At 37.2% G+C, this 12,003-nt stretch overlaps 1 protein-coding gene across 1 annotated transcript; it reads left to right on the forward strand.

The window, feature by feature from the left end:
• The first annotated feature begins 7,251 nt into the window (after positions 1–7,251).
• On the forward strand, positions 7,252–8,408 carry LOC121764346 (uncharacterized transmembrane protein DDB_G0289901-like). Its single transcript, XM_042160382.1, has 3 exons — positions 7,252–7,519; positions 7,613–7,888; positions 8,371–8,408. Exons 1-3 carry the CDS (start codon positions 7,252–7,254, stop codon positions 8,406–8,408), a joined length of 582 nt encoding a protein of 193 aa, XP_042016316.1.
• The last annotated feature ends 3,595 nt before the right edge of the window (positions 8,409–12,003 follow it).

A 12,003-nucleotide genomic window follows, 5' to 3' on the forward strand; every position in this document is an offset into this window, starting at 1 on the left:
AACATCTCCTAAATCATTTCCTATATATTCCAACCATTCTCCTCTCAATTATTTCCTTCAAAAAGTTACTCCTCCAACATATACATTATATTCCAACACCTAATATTTGACATTTTGTTGCATATCTGTATTATTAGACTCAATGAATTTGGATTCTCATCGAAAGGGAAAACTCAATTAATTTGGATTCTCGTTGAAAAAGGAAAAGAGGATTATTGAGGATTATTGTAGGTGTCGTCTGAGTATTAGAAGATTAATTAGATAAAATTCAGTTTAAAATAAAGATATTCATTATTCAACTGACTTGATTCGGCTTAATACTTAATTTTAAAATTCTGTCACAAAATATTAGTCTTAATTTATGAGGGTTTATATGCATTACATAATGTGTCGGATACATATTTGTCATCAATCATGATAGAACTATTGTAATTAAATTAAATAAGTTGATAATAAATAAATATACGAAAAGTATGGTGGTTGGTAATGTAGTTTTGTCTTGAAAAGAGACATGTGGCTATTTGCAATGTTTAAAAAATATTGGTTAGTCATTTTTCTAATATCATAATGAATTCTCCTCAAAAATAAAAAATATATATTGGCAATTGACAATTATGATAATTTGGCATAGTTTACAAAGTTCAAAAATTACATTGGACCTTTTTGTAGACCCACTTGTTTAATTAATCATTGTACTACATTAGTCTATAACTCATTACCGAATGCTTCAATAAGTTCTATGCTATCCAATTTCACGAATTTAGTTATAAATAATTCAGAATTCAATTTTTTATATGAATTTTCTACATGTTACTTAGTGAATTGTGGTGTGCTATTCGTGCTTGTGTAACATCTCTGCATGGTAAGATGCGACGAAAATGGATGATTAATGGATTGAGGATCATATTTGCTTGAGTAGTGGATAATTCATGTGATCGCTTGAGTAGTTGTGGAATAGGTGTGCAGCCAAGTCTCCATTTTTATCATTTCTTTGCGTGACAATAGTTGTGATTATCACCACTAACCGGTCTGTCTCTGAAGTCTGAAGTGTATTTCACGTTTGATATAATTTTTTGTCAGAGTTATTTATTTATAGAGCCTTAAATGGTTGAAACAGAAAATTATTCCCTACACACATGAGGTTTAAGAAGACTCAGACGAGTGATAACTACCCGAAAGGACAACCCTGAGTCAGGTGAAAACATCTCAAGCATATTATTTTCTTTGACTACGAAATCAATAATATAGAATTGATAATTTTTGGTTCGGAAATCAATTTTGACTTATAAGTATTCTTTTATGATACTAAAGTACTATGTAATGGATTTTAAATTGAAAGCTCTAATTCAAAAAAGTTACCCCTATCAAACATATGGAGTATCTTTTACTTGCTACGGTACATGTATTTAATTAGTTTAACACTATTTAATATCATAGCATCATGCTAATGTCATTTTCCTTGCATTATGACAGACAAATCGTATGTTGCTAAAAAACATTTGTAGTATATGGCTGATAAAAATTGTTGCTCAATCTTATATAGCATTTAATAAATTGTTCAATTAATATTTCTCATGAATATTGAAAGCAAAATTTCAAAACATTCTGCTTATAATTAATAGTATGTGTTGAGAAAAGGGGAAGTATCAATAAGCATTAAAGAAGAATAGAGTTGGCCGTCACAACATCCGACGGCAAAGCATATATGGGATGCGTTGGCCGTCACATATGGGAGCGGAAGAGATAAAATCCAGGTGTATGATCTTCAGTTCAAAGCAACCACACTGAGACAAGGAAGCAGTTCATTAGAAAAAATATGGAGCCGGTTGGAAGAGATCTAGATTTCAATCGACCAAAAACAGACGAACCCAATGAAATGTCCAGAGGATATGGAGATTCATAACAAATTCATACAAGTGACAAACACAGATTTTGCATGTTTTTAAGGACTAGATTTGACTTGTTTTAAATATCAATCATGTAAATTATGTTCTTAAATTGCATATGTTATACATTTGGTATTTTTGACGTGTTTGTTGATAAATGATAGAAAAAGATAGAAAAAGGTGAAAAAATGGCCAAAGTGCAGCAGCCTCTGTTCGAGCCAATTATGGAAGCGATTTTGAAGTCCAATCAGTGCCTACTAGACACCAGTCTCTTCGTCTTCGAAAGACCTTCGCGTGGATACCTTAAACATCTAAATCGGAGTTCTGTGGAGAAAGTTATGGCCATTTTACAAACATCGCGCAGTGCAGTCAAAATCTGGCGGAAATTATGCGGAAATTCACGGAAGAAAAGAAATTATTATATTGTGAAGCCAAATCTCTCCTATTTCTTGTAGGGCGCGAAATTTATCAAAAATAAACCTTTTTCCAGCCTATAAATACCTCTGAACCTAATTCATAATCTTTATCTCAGAGTCTCAAATCCTTCTCCATCTCTACACCTCTTTCCATTCCATAATATACACATAATTCATCCATCTTCCATTGGAGCGGAGCTCTGCAGATCCAGGCAAGAGAAGACTGAAGATTGAAGATTCAACCTTGGGTTTTATCAATTTCTTTCATGTCTCGTACTTTAATTGTAGTTTTTACTTGTCTATGAGTAGAACATCTTTTGTAGAATTTTTGGTATAGATATTCGATTGATTTTCCTTGTTAGCTCTTGCAGTTATTTGATTTATCTAGTGCTTTCTATGTTCAATTGATTAGCTACCTCTTGAATACATGTTAGAGTTGATTAGAGTAATCGGGAGACGAAATAATTGACTTGGAAAAAGAGATAATTCACACCTTAATTCAATAGAACTCGGGAGAGTTGAGGTTTTGAGTGAGGTCTTTGATCTTATATGCTTTTAGGAGTTAGGGGTTTAAGGGTTAGAAGGGGACTTCAATCCTATCACCTAATTTACATGTTTCTTACCTCGGGATGGGGTTTAATCTATAATTGTGATCGACTTAATAGCCCTGGAGACCGTAATTCAAGGAAGTCGATTGTGTTTTTGGATCCTAAAATTCTACATTCTTAAGCCTGCTTTGTATTATTTCTTTTTATGTTTTCCATTTTTTATTTATTTCTTTCAGTCTAGTTTAATTAATCAACCCAAAAATCACGTGTCTCTAGATAGTATATGACGCTTAGTATATGGTAGTCAGTTGCAATCTTATTCCCTGTGTTCAATATCCGGTACTGACCTTTAGCTATACTAGATCTACCATGTATGCTTGCAGGTATTTTTAGTGCTAATAAATAATACATCAAGTTTTTGGCGCCGTTGCCGGGGAATATTATTGCTTTAAGCTGATATTGTAGAACGGTTGATAATACTAATTTGGAGTGTAATTTTTTGTATAGTTTTGTTTTAATTGTTTTTATTGTATTTGTTTTGCAAGGAGCACGAAGCACAACAATAGATTACTCTGCGCTCCTATGGAAGATGCAATTATCTGCTACAACATTTGATATACTCCGTAGAGCGTGGGTGAGATATAAAATATGCTTGCTCTCTTGTTTTTTTTTACCTTTAGTTTTCTCCTCCGTAGAGCTGAAGTTTTTCTCCATAGAGCTTAAGTTAAATAAACAAAATTAAAAAAAATTCTTTTCTTTAAACTTTTTTTTCTTTTCCGTGTGAATTTTTCCTTTTCTTTTTTTTTTCTTTTTCCTTTTTTTTAACTTCTTACTCTTCATTTTTTTCAAGAAAATCTTTAAAAAAAAGTAGAAAAACTAGAACCTCTTTCCCTCTATTTTTATTTTATTTTATTTTCTTCACATAAATCATTCACACACACTTCAAATTCACATCACTTAAGCAAATTCTTTGTACTCTACCAATTATTCATGTGCTTAGCTCTCAATCGACACAAGGTAAGTTCTCTTTTAATTTCTGAGCTTTGATCTTGAATTCTTTCATTGAATGACTTTGTTGTTGATATATATATTGGGAGTTTGATGAGTGACGATTTAATTTGGATTTATTTTTGGTGAATTTGTGAGTTTTGGATATTTGCAAGAAATAGTTGTTGGGTGTGCTTGGGTATGTTTGGTCTTTGGTGGATGAAAATTGAATATCACTTTGGCTTGATTGTTGATACACATAGTTCATGTTCATAGCATTGCGAGGTTATTTTATCTTGCATGAATTGTGTTTTAGGAGCTTAAATTGTTTTGCGTGATCTTGGTCTATTGTTGAAAATTTTTACAATTAATTGGGGGACAGAGAATATTACGGGGGATGAAAAATGATCATGTTAAGGTAGATAATTTGATTTGCATATTTTATGCCTTGATATGATTAAAGTTTAGGGGATTGCCACATGTTATGCATTGTACTCTACTATAATTTTCTTCATTATATGCTCACATTGCGAAATTGTAGGTACATAAGGCATCCCAAAGAAAATCCCGAGAATGGGGGATATTTTATGAGCCTCAAAGAACGTCAAGCTAAAGACGTTAACCAAGCGCTTGTTGGGAGACAACCCAACATTGGTATTTTTTTTATTAAGTTTGATTTGTTTTCTTAGTTTACTCACATCTCCACAGACTTTGCAAACTTATTCTTAACGTAGTTTTGAATAAGTTTGGGGGGATAAAGTGGTGGACCGTGAGTTTAGTTGTTTTTGCTTATTTTTGTTAGTTTTTTTTAATAATCCCGAGGTGAATCTTGTCATGACCATAACATAGAAAATTTAGAAATACTCATGTTTAGGAACATCAGACTGAGTTGCCTATGATTAAAAGTTCGTTTATGTGTTGATTGAGTTGACTTGATGCATTGATTTGAAGGTTTAGTGAAAATGTGCATAAATAATGAATTGCTTGTTTGCCTTGAATCTTGCTTATACCTTGTGAGACTTGAGCCATAAATTTCTTTCTTGTGTGATTTATCTGTATTCATGTATTTGTTTCTAGAACCTGCTCCTAGTCTGCTTAAGTCTGCAAAGTGTTTAAATGATAAAAGAGGACGTTAGGCCATCCTTCTTAGCTACTTTAAATATCCAAATTATTGACCTTACTCAAAATATTTTTCCCTAGCTAGCCATTTTGAGCCTTTAAAGCCTTTTTCTTTGGAAGCTAAATAAAAGGGGAATATTCATACACTCTAGGAGAAAGTTAGTTCATATCTTATGAAAAGAGTTGGAGAGATAAGGTAGAAAGAAAAGTAGTGTGCTTACTTGTGAAAAGTGCATAGACATTTGTGGTTTGAATGAGATAATTGGTTGTGCATAGAAAAAAAAATGTACAAAAGAAAAAAAAAATCAAAAGAAAAAAAATCAAAAAAATTTGGGAAGTGAGAAGAAATTTAGACAAAGTCTAGAATTTACTGAGATTCGAATTGTTGGTGCAGTGCTATGTTTGATGTAGTAGAAATTGATTACTTTTGCTATGTTTGGGATTAGTCACTTTCTAGCCATATTTCCTCACCTTACCAAAGAGCCTACATTATAATCGAAAATAAAGACCTTTCGGATTTTTGATTTTAATCACATAAAGTAGAGGAGGGATTAGACATCGAGCAAGCCTATGGTAAACTTTGCATGTTGCATGATCTGAGAGCATATATTCTTTACCTTATACACTTTGAGAGTGAGTGATAAACACATTCTAAACACTTGTGAGCGCATGTACTTCAAGGTGATCAACGAGCTAGTAATGAAAATGCACTAATAAGCTTTGCTTGATTTGATTTGTATTCTTGTCAAACTCTTCATTTCTTGTTACAATTTTTGAGGCAACTATGAAGTCTAGTTCTTAGCATCCGTGTTTCTTTAGTAGTTTTTCTCTTGTTTTGTTTGAGGACAAACAAATAATTAAGTTTGGGGGAGTTGACAAACACAGATTTTGCATGTTTTTAAGAACTAGATTTGACTTGTTTTAAATGTCAATCATGTAAATTATGTTCTTAAATTGCATATGTTATACATTTGGTATTTTTGACGTGTTTGTTGATAAATGATAGAAAAAGATAGAAAAAGGTGAAAAAATGGCCAAAGTGCAGCAGCCTCTGTTCGAGCCAATTATGGAAGCGATTTTGAAGTCCAATCAGTGCCTACTAGACACCAGTCTCTTCGTCTTCGAAAGACCTTCGCGTGAATACCTTAAACATCTAAATCGGAGTTCTGTGGAGAAAGTTATGGCCATTTTACAAACATCGCGCAGTGCAGTCAAAATCTGGCGGAAATTATGCGGAAATTCACGGAAGAAAAGAAATTATTATATTGTGAAGCCAAATCTCTCCTATTTCTTGTAGGGCGCGAAATTTATCAAAAATAAACCTTTTTCCAGCCTATAAATACCTCTGAACCTAATTCATAATCTTTATCTCAGAGTCTCCAATCCTTCTCCATCTCTACACCTCTTTCCATTCCATAATATACACATAATTCATCCATCTTCCATTGGAGCGGAGCTCTGCAGATCCAGGCAAGAGAAGACTGAAGATTGAAGATTCAACCTTGGGTTTTATCAATTTCTTTCATGTCTCGTACTTTAATTGTAGTTTTTACTTGTCTATGAGTAGAACATCTTTTGTAGAATTTTTGGTATAGATATTCGATTGATTTTCCTTGTTAGCTCTTGCAGTTATTTGATTTATCTAGTGCTTTCTATGTTCAATTGATTAGCTACCTCTTGAATACATGTTAGAGTTGATTAGAGTACTCGGGAGACGAAATAATTGACTTGGTAAAAGAGATAATTCACACCTTAATTCAATAGAACTCGGGAGAGTTGAGGTTTTGAGTGAGGTCTTTGATCTTATATGCTTTTAGGAGTTAGGGGTTTAAGGGTTAGAAGGGGACTTCAATCCTATCACCTAATCTACATGTTTCTCACCTCGGGAGGGGGTTTAATCTATAATTGTGATCGACTTACTAGCTCTGGAGACCGTAATTCAAGGAAGTCGATTGTGTTTTTGGATCCTAAAATTCTACATTCTTAAGCCTGCTTTGTATTATTTCTTTTTATGTTTTCCATTTTTTGTTTATTTCTTTCAGTCTAGTTTAATTAATCAACCCAAAAATCACGTGTCTCTAGATAGTATATGACGCTTAGTATATGGTAGTCAGTTGCAATCTTATTCCCTGTGTTCGATATTCGGTACTGACCTTTAGCTATACTAGATCTACCCTGTATGCTTGCAGGTATTTTTAGTGCTAATAAATAGTGCATCAACAAGATCATAGAGTATGTCAGTTTCTCTATGCAATTGATAGCAAATATGAAACAACCAAGAGGGAGATACTGAAAATGGACCTGCTTCCCTCCGTCGACTATGCGTACAACCTGATTCAGCAGGAGGAGACACGACTCCAAGTGTTACAACAGGCAAACACCGGCGGAGCAGCTGCCATGGATGGAATTGGAACTGGCCTCGCCATCCGAGGGTGGCAGAACCCTACCAGCGGCTCTCGGGGTGGCGGTCGCGGCAGCAACGGTGGTGGTCGCGGCAGCAACAGTGGTGGTCGCGGCAGCAACAGTGGTGGTCGCGGCAGTGGCAATGATAGAAATATGCGAAGTGATGAAGAAGACAAGTCAAAATTGGTGTGTTCCTACTGCAAACGGAAAAGACACACAAAAGATTCATGCTTTGAACTAGTTGGATATCCAGATTGGTGGGAAGAGAAGCACGGCAAGCCGCCACAACCGCAAACACCCTGGAACCGTGGCGGGCACGCCGCCGCAGCAGTTGGAGGCGACGAAGGCAACGCCGTGCTGGGGGTCGTGCAAACCGCCGGTGCTGTCCAGCCAGGAGGAAGGACCAGAAATGAAGCTGCTCAGCCGGCGAACACAACCGGGGCAGCAAACTTCGTTGCCAGCGGAAGTGGGAGTGTAATTCACGATTGGAGTGACGAATTGATGAGGGGAGAGGCGGCGCCCGATTCAGGTAGATTAGGGTTAGGGGGCTCTTTTATTGGAAGCCCCCAAATCTTTGGGAAATTGCAGGTTTTACCCCACCAAAATTCTCAGTCATAATTAGCCCCCAAATCTTCTGAAAATTCCATAATTTCCCAAACCACTTGCCAAAATCGATTTCAGCCTCTCGAGAAGCTTGGAGTTGTGTGTGCAGTATCTAATGGCCATGAGAAAAATGATAAATGGATTTTTGACTGTGGGGCAACCGATACCATAACATATGATGCCTCAGACCTTACCAACCTTCAGAAACCTCTAAAATCTCATATCCAAACTGCCAATGGGGAATTTACGGTGGTTGAGGGGGCTGGAACCGTTAACATTTCCCCAACTTTGCAGTTATCAAATTGTCTATATATTCCTTAGATGTCTCATAAGTTATTATCCATTAGTCATGTCACAAAGGAATTGAATTGTACGTTACTAATGCAGCCACAATTTTGTCTGTTGCAGGATATCCGAACCGGAGAGATAATTGGGCATGGCACTGAACGTGATGGGCTTTACTATGTGGATGAGATAGCTCAAAAAGGGACTGCCATGTTAACTCACGGATCAGCTGACCGGAAAGCTTGGCTTTGGCATCGGCGCTTGGGTCATCCATCTATCGGTTACTTAAAATTGTTATTTCCTAGTATTATTCCTAAGCATGACATGTACTGTGAAACTTGTCTTTTATCCAAAAGTCATCGGAACTCTTACCCATTAAGTAATACTCGTGTTGAAACCCCATTTGCCTTAGTACACTCTGATGTTTGGGGCCCGCACCAGTTATTGGGGGGTAAGGTTTTCGATATTTCTTAGTTTTTGTGGATGATTGCACTCGCATGACCTGGATATATTTCATGAAACAAAAATTTGAAGTTTTGTCACACTTTACCCATTTCTATAACCTTATCCAAACTCAGTTTCACAAAACCATTCAGGTCCTTCGGTCAGATAATGGGGGGGAATTCGTTAATTCTACCATGAAACAACTCTTCCAAAACAAAGGCCTTATACACCAAACCACATGTGCTCATACTCCCGAACAAAACGGTGTGGCTGAAAGGAAAAATCGATCTCTCCTCGAAATGACTCGTTCTATGCTTATAGAGTCAAAAGCCCCGAAACACTTCTGGCCAGAAGCCATTGCCACCTCAGCCTATCTCTTAAACCGATTGCCCACAAGTATTCTCAAACACAAAACTCCTCTACAAGTCTTGTCCACCTTCACAAAAATTCCTCCGCCCTTGACTCTTGAACCTCGCGTCTTCGGATGCTCCGTTTTTTTCCACATTCCTAAACATGAAAGAACTAAACTATCCCCTTGCGCTATCAAATGCGTTTTTGTAGGATATGGGGTAAATCAAAAGGGGTATAGGTGTTTCGATCCAAAGTCCAACCGGATGTTTGTTACAATGAACTGCAACTTTCTTGAATTTGAGTACTTCTTTACCCATCTTAGCGGTCAGGGGGAGAGTAATGTTAGGGATAACAATGATACGGACCCGCTAAGTTGGATCTCAATGCCACTGCCAACGCCAAGCAATCCTGATGCGGATCTATCAGAGAAAACAGTAAGCAATTCCGCTGAGCAAGTCTCTGATGTGGTAGAGTCCATCGTAGAAAGTGGCATCGCCTCAAATATTTCTCCGTTAAGGTTATCCAATGTAAGTAATCCTGTGGATACAAATAATTGTTTGGCTAACACTGTAAGTGCAGAAGAAAATTCAATTGAGGCCGAAGAAAGGGAAATTGAGGAAGTCGAGGTCGAAGGAGTTGACCCTGACACTGGGAGGTACATACTTCCACCAAGGTCAAACAGAGGAGTTCCACCCAAAAGGTATACGCCAGAGAGGATTGACAAGAAAAAGCGGTACTCTGTTGTGAACCTAGCCAAAGGCCATTTATCAGAGATGGCTCGGGCTTTCGAGAATGCACTATATGAGGAAGAAGAAATACCACAGACATGGGAAGAAGCTATTAAATACAAGCATTGGAGGGAAGCAATGAAGAAAGAGATTGATGCACTGATTCGAAACCACACATGGGAGAAATGTGCTCTACCAGAAGGGAAGCGACCAGTGGGTTGTCGATGGGTCTTCACTATCAAAAGAAGACCTGATGGCTCGATAGAAAGGTACAATGCACGACTTGTCGCAAAAGGCTATACTCAGACATATGGAGTTGACTATTCTGAGACCTTCTCTCCAGTAGCTAAGATGAACACAATTCGGGTGTTGTTATCCATTGCTGCTAATAGGGACTGGCCATTACACCAGTTTGATGTGACGAATGCCTTCCTACATGGAGAGTTGAAGAAGGAAGAAGAAGTTTACATGGAGGCACCACCAGGTTTTGCAACAGATTTTAAAGCAGGTGAAGGGTGCCGATTGAGGAAGACCTTGTATGGATTGAAGCAATCTCCAAGAGTAAGGTTTGGGAAGTTTGCTGGGGCAATGATTAGCTATGGATATACACAGAGCAATTCAGACCATACACTATTTTTTAAGAAGCAGGGTGATAAGATCACATGTTTAATCATATATGTTGATGACATGATTATTACAGGTGACGACCTAGAAGAGATTGAGGAATTAAAGAAAAATCTTTTTCAGGAATTTGAGATGAAGGACTTGGGGAATCTCAAGTACTTTCTTGGGATTGAAGTGCTAAGGTCAACCAAAGGAATTTTTCTGCGACAAAGTAAGTATATCTTGGACATCCTAGCAGAGACTGGCCTACTGGAATGTAAACCAGCAGACACTCCTCTGGCAGTTAATCACGGATTACAAATCAGAGAAGGAGCCAAGTTGGCTGACCGTAGTCGATATCAGCGACTAGTCGGAAAACTCATATATCTCTCGCACACTAGGCCAAATATTGCCTATGCAGTTGGGGTCGTAAGTCAGTTCATGCATAAGCCGCAGACAGATCACATGGAGGCAGCACTTAGGATTTGTCGGTATTTGAAGGGAACTCCAGGGCATGGAGTGTTGTTCGCTAAAAATGGGCATCTTGAGATTCATGGTTATACAGATGCTGACTGGGCAGGGAACCCAAACGATAGGAAGTCTACAGCAGGCTACTTTACCTTTGTTGGAGGTAATTTGGTAACATGGAGAAGTAAGAAGTAGAAGGTGGTGGCTCTTTCGAGTGCCGAAGCAGAATTTCGTGAGATTAAAAGTGGGTTGACCGAGATTTTATGGTTAAGGAGATTGATGAAAGAGATTAATCTCCCTCCAAGCAAGTGCCAGTTGTATTGTGATAACAAAGCCGCTATAAGCATCTCACAAAATCCAGTACAACATGATCGAACGAAGCATGTGGAGGTTGACAGACACTTCATCAAAGAAAACATTGAGAATGAGATTGTCGAGCTCCCTTTTGTTCGCTCTGAGGATCAACTTGCCGACATCCTAACTAAAGCAGTCAACTCAAGGAGCTTTGAAGATGTGCTTTCCAAATTGAGTTTTGGAGATCCCACCACTCAATTTGGGGGGGAGTGTTGAGAAAAGGGGAAGTATCAATAAGCATTAAAGAAGAATAGAGTTCCAAGAATGGAGTTCCAAGAAGCATTGAAGATGTGCATGCATTGTTCCAATAGTAGTGTAGTTCCATGAATATACATTTATTGTAGGATCTCAAAAGTTACCAACATCCCTATAAATATATGGCTGTTGAGTACCATTTCATCATTCAATCAAAATACAATAATCTTCTCCCATTGCTTTCTTCTCTAAATATGTTGTCTATACCATTTAACATTATGTGTATGTGGAATCTTCTTTTATTTTGATATTTGAATTGGTGACTGCTTATAGCCTATACTAACCCCATTCCCAAACCTAAGCCCATTTGTTCAAGTTGGTTTTGGATTTCCCAATTTACTTGGAAGTGATTAGTGCAGATATTTAGTCGATTAGATTTTTAGGCCATCCGCATCCTTGTCACTTAATTGTCTCTTAACCGTCTCATCTTTTCACTATTCATGGGCCTCACTGTACTTTTCACCTCATCTCTTAACTAAGAGACAGCACATACATCCCTTCATCTCTTAACCATCTCATCCCTTAACTATTCATTCAATTTCATTTTTTATTT

Source organism: Salvia splendens, chromosome 14, assembly GCF_004379255.2.
Source record: "Salvia splendens isolate huo1 chromosome 14, SspV2, whole genome shotgun sequence".
In the NCBI taxonomy this organism is placed as follows: domain Eukaryota; kingdom Viridiplantae; phylum Streptophyta; class Magnoliopsida; order Lamiales; family Lamiaceae; genus Salvia; species Salvia splendens.

Bases quoted from the DNA above. Each gene is read 5' to 3' on its own strand.
- LOC121764346 (XM_042160382.1), top strand. From the start codon at position 7,252: ATGGACCTGCTTCCCTCCGTCGACTATGCGTACAACCTGATTCAGCAG. The intron at 7,520-7,612 runs GTGATGAAGAAG...TTGGATATCCAG, and splicing joins CAATGATAGAAATATGCGAA to ATTGGTGGGAAGAGAAGCAC. The intron at 7,889-8,370 runs GTAGATTAGGGT...TGTCTGTTGCAG, and splicing joins AGAGGCGGCGCCCGATTCAG to GATATCCGAACCGGAGAGAT.